Source organism: Dreissena polymorpha, chromosome 1 (genome assembly GCF_020536995.1).
Source record: "Dreissena polymorpha isolate Duluth1 chromosome 1, UMN_Dpol_1.0, whole genome shotgun sequence".
Taxonomy (NCBI): domain Eukaryota; kingdom Metazoa; phylum Mollusca; class Bivalvia; order Myida; family Dreissenidae; genus Dreissena; species Dreissena polymorpha.
Window position 1 is genome coordinate 208,876,802 of NC_068355.1, and position 14,551 is coordinate 208,891,352.

At 37.0% G+C, this 14,551-nt stretch overlaps 1 protein-coding gene across 1 annotated transcript; it reads left to right on the forward strand.

Annotated features, from left to right (window-relative positions):
* Positions 1-78: 78 nt before the first annotated feature.
* LOC127866140 (receptor-type tyrosine-protein phosphatase kappa-like) lies at positions 79-11,960 on the forward strand. The gene is made up of 18 exons (XM_052406557.1): positions 79-82; positions 1,590-1,718; positions 2,062-2,240; positions 2,490-2,577; positions 2,759-2,823; positions 2,975-3,011; positions 3,291-3,394; positions 3,680-3,805; positions 4,087-4,235; positions 6,604-6,739; positions 6,930-7,058; positions 7,259-7,361; positions 8,136-8,206; positions 8,397-8,528; positions 9,272-9,400; positions 9,769-9,929; positions 10,314-10,449; positions 11,761-11,960. Exons 1-18 carry the CDS (start codon positions 79-81, stop codon positions 11,839-11,841), a joined length of 1,959 nt encoding a protein of 652 aa, XP_052262517.1. The 3' UTR covers positions 11,842-11,960.
* The last annotated feature ends 2,591 nt before the right edge of the window (positions 11,961-14,551 follow it).

The following is a 14,551-nucleotide window of genomic DNA, read 5'->3' on the forward strand; positions in this document are numbered from 1 at the left end:
TTTTTATTTGTAGAAGTATAGTGCCGTGTAATGAATGAAGAACTATATTTTTCTACTCATTTGACAATTTCAATTAACATGCGTACGGGTTTTACTGCGAAAAAGTAGTCAGTGAAAATGTAAAAAATTAAAACGTTTGTTTGAAAATGCGATAAAATTGGCAAAAAAATATTGCATCGATATTAAAACACGCACGTTATCATTGTTTTTGGTTTACCTCGGTTATGTGTTTTACGTATGTGTTAACCCAATAGATTTTTTACCATTAGACAACGTAAAGACTCACCTGAGCAGTCGGTCAAATCAGATGAAAATCTGACAACCAGTACAAACGAATACCACACCATTGGAACATTGCCTGAACGATCAATAGGTATAATCCGACGGCGATATATTGGCCGGTCTATAAATAATAATTGTCTATAAACAATCTGCAGTAGCAGTTAAGAAAATAAATAACTTGAATACTTAAAACGCTATTGGTAATCTTGAAAATTTCCTCAGATTCACTGAATGCTGAAAATTGTGTAATATTTTTTTTCTATTAATGTGAATTCAAATCCTTCAAGAGCATATATTTTTAATGTTTAATGTTACATCTATTTGTCCATATGTTAATGTTTTAAATATTATTTTAGGTATTTAGTACTATAATTATCACGTACTGTGTTTGTATTTATATTTGAAACACATATTAAAACAGTGTTGAGTACTCCCAACAACACAAAACATTACAGTGGCATTATCTTTGTTGCTGTTATGTTAGAAATGAATTTTAATATTATATTACGAAGCCGTAAAGCTTTTATACTATGTTTAAATTAAGCAGATACATTCAATGTTTAATAATACTAATTAATGAAGAATGTTGTGCAATATCAACAGTTATTGACGATAGTTGGATTCGAATCTGTGACATTACAAGATAAATATAATATTTTCATTGACTCATAGCCAGGTGATTTACCTCTGTGCCACAAATGACAATGCTTCGGCGGTTTTTGAACCCTTCAATCACAAATTCGTTGTCGTTAATACGTTTTACTGGTTAAGTTTTATGTTTATTTACTATTATTATTCTTTAGCCATTCAATGTATCGCGGTCGATCATTTTGCGCTTTATGGCTTCGTTTACTTCCTGCTATATCATATAACTTAAATGGCAAACAGAGTGGGTGTCCCAATTATTTTTCGCTTGAGAGGACACAAATGCGTTAAATTACATTCTTCAACCTTCTAAAACCTGTACAATACCTGCACCATCATTAATAGCTCTAACCATACGAAGTTATTTCTGTTTTCAAATGTTTTGAATCCACCAGATATTATTTTTGAAATTGAAAAGCACAAACCTCACCTCTAAAATATGTTACCCGGACGTATTTTTAATATTTTAACACAACTATATATGCGAGTATTGATACAAAGTTTGTAGTGCAGTATATATTGTACTATAGCATCCACTGATGTGTATGGTAACTTTGCCGCTTGTTGGAAGTATTTAAAGAAGTATTATTTTAAACAAGGTAATCATGATAGTATAATTTAATAAAAATAATTTTAAAACATTACAAAGTTTTTTTTCTCAGTTATTAGTCCCGCAAAGATTTTGGTAGCTAACCCTAACTATGACCGTTCGGAGGAAGTACTGTCCTTGAGACGGAATGGCGACTCTCTGCAGTTTGAGTCGGACACAGATGTGGACGTTCTGGAAATAGGTATCCACTATACTAACAACCATCTCTGTTATGGCTAGCCAGAAATGTTTTTTTACATTTGTATTGCTAATATAATCCGTAAATTCTACCAAAGCTTGTGTAAAATACTGTATTTTCAAGTTATTAAAAGGAGGTTTGCGTATTTATAAGTTTAAGAAGACAACGTATATAGTGAAAGTGAATAAGTTTTAAAGTTCCGTTCAACGCACTTCGTTTGGTATAATATTAACGGCAATATTGTCGTTCAATTAATCGAATCTAATTTTACAATGCTGTATTTAATCAGTAGTTCTGAGCAATATCACTAATGCAGTGGGATAAACAGTATGCAGTATTTTAATAGACGATGATGAAAGACGCACACTAGCTAGGCATCAATATCGCCCTCATTCCCCTGTCCAGCAAGAAGAGAACGTTTATTATATTGGTCTGCTAGACATTCTGCAGCGAAAGATCGTGGTGGATGAACTCGCCGAATTCGTGGCGTCGAAACCGTTTGAATACTTCCAGGAGGAATTTGATGTAATGGCCTTTTTGTAGTTTTTGTATCGACCATTACATTTTTCCGATTTATAAAAAGATCTATATGCAACTTTTTATCTTCGTTCTCTTCGTACCGTCAGCATGCACAATAATCTAGTACGTATTTAGTGTATCTGTACATTTAGTTAAGTACAATGTAATTTATTTGATCAAATTTTTGTTTACGTTCAAAACATTCACGTGAAAATAGTTCAGCGCCTTATTTATATCGATTAACATGAATTACAGAAATTCCCATACGGTCTTACGCGGCCACACAATGAAGCCAGAAAGCCTGATAATGTCGCTAAAAACCGATACCAAGGAATATATGCGTGTAAGTAGTTCTCTTAACATTGTGCACATACGTCTCCGTTTAAACATGCACTTGTCTTGAATGACCATATAAAGACTTTGAGCTCCTGTCTGTTTCACGAATTCTATTATTAAATTGCTTAAGTTTCATATTGTCTGCATTAACTCATGTGTTGATTTTATAACTATACTAAAAAATCCAGATGATGACACGAGGATCAAGGTTAAAGGTGGCAAGAATGATTACATCAACGCAAACTTCGTTGATGTAAGTATCATCTCAAAGTAAGGTTATACTGCCTATATAAACGTGACTGTTCTTGATGGTTAAAACGAGGTACCAAATGATTTTACACACAATTAGCGTTTGACAAAAGTATGGTAACGTCATTCATTATATGCTTACCCTTCGTTTTCAGGGTTTTCTTAAAAGAAATGCATACATCGCTTCACTTGGTGAGTTATTTGTGTATTGTTATTTGTGCTGTTTAACCTCATCTATAAAGCAAAGCGAGATTGAGTATTAACGGGATGAACCAAGCAGGCAAATATGAAAGCAGATGATTAGTCAGTATTCAACCAAATATGTACATTATACAAATATAGCACGTTCTTGGTTTTCATCGTATCTCTATTAAAAAGAGAAAAGTGAACTCACATGTAGAAGTACTGTTTTAACATTGAGCTCATTATAAACTCACAAAGTAGTCACACATTCCAGCTTGTTTAATACAGGCCCCATGAAGAAGCAGATGGGTGACTTCGGGATATTCTGGAAGATGATCTGGCAACACAAGGTGGAGAGGGTAGTCATGGTTACCAACTTGGATGAAGAAGGGGTCAGTATACAATGCTTTTACTATTACAGTATGCATATTGAAACTCAGATTGACGCAAGTATATGAAACGCAGATTTATGCACGGTATGTTGAAATGGGTCCGTTCAGCGCATTACGGATAATACTAATAAATATTTGGAGATATCATTATAATAATAGTATAACATTCATCGTCGATACGTTTGTTTTAAAAGCTCATACTATTCATAGAAAAATTTTTGGACGTTGTGAACACTGTGCGTCAAAAATTTTAAAGTAAATGGTTTATTATCCACACATGTTCAGAAAACGAAGTGTGAGAAGTACTGGCCTGATGTCGATGATACAAAGGCGTATGGTGATGTGCTAGTGAAGGGAATAACAGAGGACGTGTATGCTGAATATACACGTCGAACGTTCAAAATGACCCACGTAAGCGTGAATTATTGTGACCTGAAATGTATATGTAGCGTAGCTTTAATGCATGAACAATACTGTGGTGAATACCTTACCGTCAGTATATCGGTGTTTCATCTAAACAGGAATCAAGACTCAACGAATGATAGTATTAAGAATTATTCAAATTCACTTACTATATACCTGAAATAGTTTGGTAGCATGCTTTATATATTTTGTGATTTGATTTACATTGCATAAAAATACTTCCATTTGAATATGCTATGTAATCAGAACCTTAATTGTTTCATACGCAGGGTTCGAACTGTCGTACCCTTCACCACCTTCACTTCACTGCGTGGCCTGACAAGGGGATCCCAGAGGATGTGACAGCTCTGATAGAATTTAGACAGAGGGTCATGCGAGTTCAGACCAAACTGGACGGACCCACGCTCGTGCACTGCAGGTATGTACAACACTGATAGAGTTCAGACAGAGGGTCCTGCGAGTTCAGACCAAACTAGACAGACCCACTCTCGTGCACTGCATGTATGTACAACACTGGTATAGTTCAGACAGACGGTCCTGTGAGTTCATACCAAACTGGATGGGCCCACTCTCGTGCACTGCAGGTATGTACAAAACTGATAGAGTTCAGACAGAGGGTCCTACGAGTTCAGACCAAACTGGACGGATCCACCCTCGTGCACTGCAGGTATGCACAGCACAGATAGAATTTAGACAGAGGGTCCTACGAGTTCAGACCAAACTGGACGACCCACCCTCGTGCACTGAAGGTATGTACAACACTGATAGAGTTCAGACAGAGGGTCCTACGAGTTCAGACCAAACTGGACGGACCCACGCTCGTGCACTGAAGGTATGTACAACACTGATAGAGTTCAGACAGAGGGTCCTGTGAGTTTAGACCAAACTGGACGGACCCACGCTCGTGCACTGAAGGTATGTACAGCACTGATAGAGTTCAGACAGAGGGTCCTACGAGTTCAGACCAAACTGGACGGACCCACTCTCGTGTACTGCATGTATGAACAACACTGATAGAGTTTAGACAGAGGGTCATGCGAGTTCAAACCAAACTGGACGGACCCACTCTCGTGTACTGCATGTATGTACAACACTGATAGAGTTCAGACAGAGAGTTCTGCGAGTTCAGACCAAACTGGACGGACCCACACTCGTGCACTGTAGGTATGTACAGCACTGGTAGGGTTCAGACAGAGGGTCCTACAAGTTCATACCAAACTGGACGGACCTACTCTCGTGCACTGTAGGTATGTACAACACTAATAGAATTCAGACAGAGAGTATTGCGAGTTCAGACCAAACTGGACGGACCCACTCTCGTGCACTGCGGGTATGCACAGCACTGATAGAGTTCAGACAGAGGGTCCTGCGAGTTCAGACCAAACTGGACGGACCCACTCTTGTGTACTGCATGTATGTACAACACTGATAGAGTTCAGACAGAGAGTTCTGCGAGTTCAGACCAAACTGGACGGACCCACTCTCGTGCACTGCAGGTATGCACAGCACTGACAGAGTTCATACAGAGGGTCCTGCGAGTTCAGACCAAACTGGACGGACCCACTCTCATGCACTGAAGGCATGTACAACACTGATAGAGTTCAGACAGAGCGTCCTGCGAGTTCAGACCAAACTGTACGGATCCACCCTCATGCACTGCAGGTATGTACAACACTGGTATAGTTCAGACAGAGGGTCATACGAGTTCAGACCAAACTGGACGGACCCACCCTCGTGTACTGCAGGTATGTACAAAACTGATAGAGTTCAGACAGATGGTCCTGCGAGTTCAGACCAAACTGGACGGACCCACACTCGTGCACTGCAGGTATGTACAACATTGGTAGAGTTCAGAGAGAGGGTCCTGTGAGTTCAGACCAAACTGGACGGACCCACTCTTGTGCACTGCAGGTATGTACAAAACTGATAGAGTTCAGACAGAGGGTCCTACGAGTTCAGACCAAACTGAATGGACCCACTCTCGTGTACTGCATGTATGGACAACACTGGTATAGTTCAGACAGAGGGTCCTACGAGTTCAGACCAAACTGGACGGCACCACCCTCGTGCACTGCAGGTAGGTACAACACTGATAGAGTTCATTAAGAGGGTCCTGAGAGTTCAGACCAAACTGGACGGACCCACTCTTGTGCACTGCAGGTAGGTACAAAACTGATAGAGTTCAGACAGAGGGTCCTACGAGTTCAGACCAAACTGGACGGACCCACTCTCGTGCTCTGCAGGTAGGTACAACACTGATAGAGTTCATTAAGAGGGTACTGAGAGTTTAGACCAAACTGGACGGACCCACTCTTGTGCACTGCAGGTATGTACTACACTGGTAGAGTTCATACAGAGAGTGCTACGAATTTCGACCAATCTAGAAGTGCCCACAATTGTGCATCGCAGGTGAATATATATGTTGCAAATTGTTTTGTTTGATAAGCATGATAAGTATTCAGAACGTATAAAACAATAACATATTTGGTGAACTTTAAAACACAAACAAATATTCGAATTATCGTCAATATGTCAATACTGTACAGAAATTGGTCGTTTGTACGATTAATATTAATCATATACCACAATATCAACGTATAAGCGGTCACTTTTGTCGTACACTGATATAAATTGAAGTGGATGTTCTGATACAAGAGGGCAAAATAAAATTATACTTATTGTTTGGAATGTTGTTCGTGCTGTTATAGGCCGTATGGGGATGTAAATGAATATTCTTATAAATGAGGACATTACCAATCTATATATCTTGTTTGATTTCCCTTTAGTGCCGGTATAGGCCGCACGGGAACCTACATCGCCCTGGACATTCTGATACACGAGGGTGAGGCAGAGGGAGCCGTGGAGATACAAGGATGTGTGTTGAATATGAGAAGAAACAGGGTCAACATGATCCAGACAGTGGTAGGTCAAACACACGTCCAACGAAATATATGCAAATTATCGTATGGTTTACCGTGAACAAAACATTTGTACTGATGTAAGCATCTCATGAATATGTGCTGGTAATAAATCTCTTCTTATCTACACCAAAATACAACGCGCATGGCACTCAAATCGATGTCAAAGTGGTTTGTGTGATTTAATATTTCAGGAACAATACGAGTTTCTACACAGGGCCCTTGTTCACGCCTTGACCATTGACTGCGCGCCCGTGGCCGCTAACCAGTTCGAGAACTATGTCTCAGAGACAGGACAACAGCAACGAGAAAAGCAGTTCAATGTAAATATATTTTCTTCTTTATTTGACAATAATCTAATGCTTGTTAAATAATTTATGCAATCATTATAATTTTATTATTTTTTCTTAGCTCAGGCTATTTTTTTGCCTTGTTCTTATTGCTGTAGATTTGTATTGCATGTGTATTAATTTGATAAGTTAATGTAACACACGTATTACAATATGATGTTCGTGAATTTTAGCTACTGATGTCTATTTCTCAACATATGGTTCCTGAGGAACAGGACAATATGACAAGAAATAAAAGTTTAAAGAACAAAAATCGGCGTGGGGCTGATATCCCAGGTAATTGTTTTACTTGGTTTATATGCGTAAGAATGTCGCACATTGATGTTGTGTTTAATAATGAAGTACGACTATTAACATTGATCGTCTAAATTATAAGAGTTAAGGAAATTATAAACACATATTTTTTGGGTTTCATCAGATATGGAGGGGGTCTTTTTCAAGTGTAAACGGATTCATTAAATCCACCCTAAATAAAAACCTACGAATATAGAAATGAGAAACTGTCTATTTGTGTCGAGTTTAGTAATGAAGTACGACTACTTACAGTGACCATCTAAATTGTAAGAGTTGAGGGAAATATATTTTGTTTCAAGTGTAAACGGATACATAACCGGGTGTATTCAATCCAGATTAAATCACAACCTACGCATACAGCAATCAGAAACTGTTTCTATTTCACTTCCGTCTTGTGTATCCCCATTCTTAAGTATTTTGGGATGTCGCTGACACGATTCAGTGCGTGTACAATATATGATCTACTTTTTCAGTCAATAAACTTCCTTTGTGTTAAAGGCCGGGTTTAATGTTTTTCTCAAATCCTTCAAGTTATATTTTCTCTTAACACCTAAACACAGGTAATTTCCAAAAATAAGTAAGTGTATGAAAAACAGTTATTTGTTTATAATTATGTTTTATACATTTAGTTTTAGATTTGTCTGAACTATATTATTTTTTAATTAATTAAACTTGTCAACAGTGAACCGTCTCGAAACAATTTAGCTAATGTTTGAATACCGGTACTCATCTTATTTTGCATGTTTGTTTCCACAGGTGATGAATACAGACCTCGACTGCAAGTCCTTTCTGGTACAGGCGACTATATCAACGCTGTCTATATTGACGTATGTACCAAAGTTTTAATTATTTCATGTATTAAACTTGACAAAACTGTAGCTTAAACTGCATTTATTTGTTCAAGAAACATCTAGTGCATGCTTTAAAAGCATAATTAAATATCAAATGCAGTTATATATAAACTATCAAACCTCTTTTGTGTTTGTCCGTTTTTTATCAATTGATTGGTACATACAGAGTTTAACGACAAAGCGTCACTACATCGCAGCCCAGTCCCCTCTACCAGGCACCGTTGTGGACTTCCTAAGCCTGGTCTACCAGGAGGACTGTCCATGTATCGTCAGCTTTGAACAGACTCAGGAAAGTAAAGTGAGATACGATGTTTTCTGATAACTCAAGTATAACTTTTTTGTTGGAGGCATTACGAATTGTCCTTGTTTCTCCGCATATTATCGCGTATGTACGTAACGAAAATGTGTGTTGTTGTTAAGGCAGTATGGCTTTATCCGGTGTTAGCATGCATAACTCTTTTTCTTTTTGAACCTTATTATGTATAGCTCTTGAAACTTTCAAGTCCAATTTTGTTAATGGCACAAGAGCCATCATACATAGGACATCATAGTATACAGAATTATCGTTTCAATCAAGTTATATGGTGCGTTGTAGTTTGTTTTCACTATAAGGCAGGATTTTGCTTTAACTTTCGCAGCTGAAAACCTTTCAATTGTGGTTGTTAATTGTTACGACAGGATTTTGGCTACGACCTAGAATGATCCTTTGTATGTTTTTTCTTTATTGGTATTTAGACTTTTTAACTTGGTGGAACCATGTCCTCCTTTACTGCATAACGAATATTGCTAAAACTTTCACCAAAGGCGAATTTAAATGTAGAGAAAAATATGAATTTATAAGTTGTAAATGTTACCAATTTTAAAGAGTAAGAATGCAGTTAGTATTTTTGTAGGAACAAAAAAACTAAGAAACTGTGTGATTGGTATTTGTCCAAACATAAGTCGTGTATGCATATATGTTCCACAGGTTTCTGATGGAATACATACTTTATGTTGCGTGTTTACTAAAATTGGAGTTTATTTGATGTCATTTGTGCTAAGGATGTGGGTATGTACTACCCAGCGGATAACCAGGTCCTTTCTCGAGGAGATTTCACAGTCAGCAGCTTCAAAATGGACGAGCAGATGAACAACTGTGTGCTGAGACGTCTCGTGGTGGAGAACAAGAAAGTATGGCCCAATTATGAAAATACTAGTAGTCCAAAAACTAAATATGTTCATAATCTGTGGTACTAAAAAGGCTAGTTGTTATGAGATTTTATTAATAATAAAGCAACACAAAAATAATATGCATGCTGTTTACTTGCACCACAATTAATAAGTCGTTTTACACTCAAGCTAAATTTTATTTCAGCATCGGTATGTTTGTTTGCATCGTGAAATACCATCTTGCTGAAATTGCTTGACGATGATAGGAAAATTCTTACTGTGTCAGGAAATAGTTGTTGATAAATGGTTGTAGGTTTTTTGAAAATAAAGAGCACGTGTTCTCTCCCGTTAACACAAAAAAACTTGAGTTTCGCTTTATCATAATTCAGAACGGAGGCCATAAGAAAACGGTAACGCATATCTCGTATGCGGACTGGGAACAAGACAAAAGCGTTCCAAATTCTCCTGCCAATTTCATTCAGTTCATTCACAATGTGGAGAAATTGGCGTCTGAAGGGACCAACCGTGGACCCGTTGTACTTCACTGTCTGTAAGTAGACTAGAATGGTAATTAAGCTGATACCGGTTGTTGTTTCGTCGTGTTAAATTTCTTCAATATGGTTCATGCAAAGGTCAAGCTCGTGAATATGTCAATTGTCATAATGAATTAGTCGCCGCAATTCATATACGCTTTTTACTCACATATTTGCAAAATTGACCAGAACAGTGTTTTTATACGTATAGTTTCTGTTTCGTTTCCTCCGAAGCAAGGACCACTCCTATAATTTGATTTGGAAAAAGTATAAAGCTTATATGAGTGCCATCATACTTCTAAAATGTGATATTGCCTTGTTATAAAGTTGATGGTATCTTTTGCTTATATTCAAGTATACAGTGCAATAAATATTCTCATTTCATACTGTCTGAACTTCAGTGACGGTGCCATGAAGTGTGGTTTGTTCTCTGTGGTGTCCACTTTGCTACAGAAGATTGCGATCTACCACGAGGTCAGCGTCGTAAACGCTGTCAGAAAGGTTATGGCAAGGAGGCATGGCGCTATCGCTGCCCAGGTAACATTGATCACTGTATTTATACAATAACCACCGACTCAATCAGTCAAGAACGCTGTCAGAAAAGCAAGGAGACATGGCGCCATCTCTACACAGGTAACATCAACCACTGTATTAATATTTCATGAAAGCCGTCAGAATGGTCAAGGCTATGAGACATTGGGCTATCTCTACCCAGGTAACGTCAGTCATAGTATTAATGATTCATGGACGCTGTCAGAATGGTCAAGTCCGGGAAACTTTGCGCCATCTCTACACATGTAACGTCAGCCATATTAATGATTCATGAACGGTCAAGGCAAGAAAACTTTATAATATTAAAACACTGGTTATCATAGCAACCGAATAAAAAGTTAATTAACGCTGACATAATAGGCAATGCCATTAATGCACATGTAACCTTAAGCACTGTATTAATAGTTGAAGAAATCTGTCAGAATTATAAAACACAGGCAACATAGAGCTCATTCACACGTTACTACAACCACTGCATTATTCATTCATGGATACGGTCAGAGAGATCAAGGCGAAAAGCAGTTTCGCTATCAATGCTCATGTAACATTACCCGCGACATAAATAGCGCATGAATTCTGTTAGAAACGTCAATGCCATAGGTCATGGAGCTTTTGATACACAAGTACGCTTAAACTAAGTATAAATAGTTCATGGAAGCCGTCGGAAAGGTCCAAGCGGCTACAAGAAATTGCTCTTACAATACGTGGGTACCCTGAATCAATTTATTCCCAGTTCATTAATGCCGTCCGAGAGGTCAAGACAGGAAGACATGGCGCAATCAATACACAGTTAGTCGTTATCAATGTGTAAATAGTTTATACGTGTCAGGAGGAATATACACGTATGGTTACATATCAAAGTATTGATAGTTTGTGATGAACATCAGAAAAATGATATTTGATTCCTACATGACCCGATGCAAGTATGAAATCTTCAGGGAGTCAACACATGTGGTTGCGTGCGGCTATTACATGTATATTATCTGGTAAAAACATTACTTTGAATGAAAAATAATCAACGAAAAATCAACTTCTAGAAAGAAAAAATCACTATCAAATATATTTGATTGTGATTTTCTCAGAGAAGTTGATTTTTCGTCATAATTTGATTATTTTTCTTTTAAAATGATGTTTTTACTAATTTATATCATAGCCCTACGCTACACACCTGTGATGAAAATCACCACGTTTATGTTGGAAACGGACATATTTAACCTGGCATATTATAGAAGCGGTCCTTGTAAATATAACCAATATCACTTTTTTACTTCAGATTTTCGTTATTTAATGTTTCAGGACCAGTTTGACTTCTGCTACGAGTGCGTTCTGCAGTACATCCGCTCCTTTGGTATCTATTACAACTTCGCGCCCTTATGATTCACTGACGAGACACTATATTGCGCAACCAGGCATTGTTATACAAGACGTTAACTCGAAAATCGTTCTAGTGGGGTCTTTAATAAGTGTGTTTCGAAGATTATCATATAAAGCGGCCAATGTATCATAATAAGTATGCCTTGATGCTTTCAATTAACGTGGGAAAGTTGTAAAACCGGAAATAGTTTCGCATTATATTTGTGTTAGATGTTTGCGATTATAAAAGGGAGCTTTTCACGTTTTGGTAAATTGACAAAAAAAAATGTTTCATATTCGCAAATTTTCGTAGTAGTTAGACTGTTATGCTATTTGTGAGGAAAACAGTAATACTGAACATTTTTGTGACACTACGAGGATTGCTTATTTAGTTTAAAATACATAATTCATTGAATGAGCCTGAATGACCGAGTGGTACAAGTGTAAGACTTTTACTCCAGGGGTCAATAGTTCGAGCCCATTTAATGGTTACCTTTTTCTTTTTTTAATTGTAATCTTGTTTTTTACTGGAGCTTTTAAGCTCCAGTGTTTTCATTTATCGACATGAAGCATTTAAAGGGGCCTTTTTACGTTTTGGTAAATTGACAAAATTAAAAAAGTTGTTTCAGATTAGTAAATTTTCGTTTTAGTTATGATATTTGTGAGGAAACAGTAATACTGAACATTTACCGTGCTCTAAAATAGTCATTATATGCATTTTTGCAGAGGCGTCGGAGCTGGGGCGACAGGGGCGGCGGTTGCCGCCCCAATATTTTCGGCAAAAATGAAATTTCGGCAAAGACCTTTTTTCATTTTTTTCATTTCAATTCCCGTATATTTCAAAATATCTTTACCACGAAGCAAGGTAATCACATTTTCGCGGTTATGTGTATTGTTGATTGTCATCACCCGCCCGCGGTAGTGTACGTGTCAATTATGTTGTTAATTAATCTGTCTCTTTTATAACGATAATCCCTTTGTTCTGGAGTAATTAAACCTGGCAATCGTTAATTGTCGGTATGATCTAAGCCTTTGCTTCTTTTTATTAATATAAAGGCAAGCATGGCATGAAACAAATGTGCCGATATCCAATAGTCCTTAATTATCACAAAATTAAAGATACCTCAAGATACCTGAATAAATTGTAATAATTCAAAGTAAATCGAGTATTCTAAAAAACTTATTTAATGTTTTTTACCACTTTTTGTGTCATTTTAATAAGTCTGCTCCAAACCAACCAACGAATTCCAAATTTCCAAAACGGAATTTCGGGAAAAAAATCCCGAATAAAGTTCTTTCAACTCACATGATCCCTATTGTTGAGTCGCCTGCTACAAAGTACAAACTGCGACATATAGAGATCACTTCTCCATCGTCTGTCTGTCTGTCACAACTTTTGTAATTCAGAATATGCCTGCAATAGATGTGTATAAGGTCAGGTATCAGGCATAAAAACGCACCAGAATGCGCCATTTGCTGCTAAAATTGGAAAACATTTCCAACGGGAGGCGGATACCCCCTACCATAACCTCCCCCGCCGCCGCCTCAATGTCAATTTGCTTCCGACGCCCCTGTTTTGACGACTTAAAAACCTGAAAATTATAAAGCGTTGCAAAGCGAAACGATTGAATAATTTGGAAGAGTTCGGTTGTTGTAGTTATATTTTGTGAAACTACCTTTTGCTTACATAAAAGTATAAAATAAATTCGTCATTGTATGAGCACGGATGGCCGAGTTGTCTACGTGGTAGACTTTTACTCCAGGACTCCAGAGGTCAGTGTTTCGAGCCCTGGTTTTTTTTTATTCTTGAATTTTTACTGAAGCTTTATAGATCCAATGTTTACATTTATCAATATAAAGCATTTAATGAAAATCTTCAAAACATGCCAAAATCTGTGAAAAGGCCCCTTTACTGACAAACTTCAATACATGCAAAAAAAACTATGAAAAGCTCCATTTTACTCGCTAAAATTAAAAGAAGTGAGCATCATTGTATTTATTAACCACTGCAACATTAACTCATTATTGACAAACTAAAGTCTAAATATTTTATTGTAGTGTGTTTTTGTTGAGACCGTATAGTACCTTACAAGCTTAGGACAACATGAATTTCCCTACTTAAAAGGGTTTCTTTGGTTTCATTATTTCTATTATCGATTGGCAATTTACAACTGGGCAAGTTTGGATTTCGATTTTATATAACTTATTTTATTCCTGGCTATTAAATGTCAACTCAATGGACTTCATCCCACATTTATTGAAAGTAAACCACAGCCTACGGAAAACTGTATTTTCTAGTTGGTGTAGATATACTTTAACAGATACCAATAGACTTAATATAAAAAAAATTCAAATGGGCTAATAGATTGTCAAACACTGGATGCAAAAAAATGGAATTTTAAGATTTTTCAGAAGTTCAGACAGTATTATTTAGACAGATTATGTATTGTTGGTCGATACACCTTATGCAAAAGAATGTGTACTAAGAAATATGATACCATAAATGTATGACTATGGTGAAAATTGGAAAAGTGATGTAAATCGAGATTTTTCTCGAACTAGCACTGGACAGTGGTGGTAATAAACTCCGCACATACAAAACTTGTGAAACTAATTTTGAAACAGAACAGTATGTTAGAATTGTTTATTATAGATCTTATAGAGGTGCCATTGCAAAATTTAGAAGTGGAACAGCACCAATAGATATTGAACTTGGAAGATATAAATGTTTACA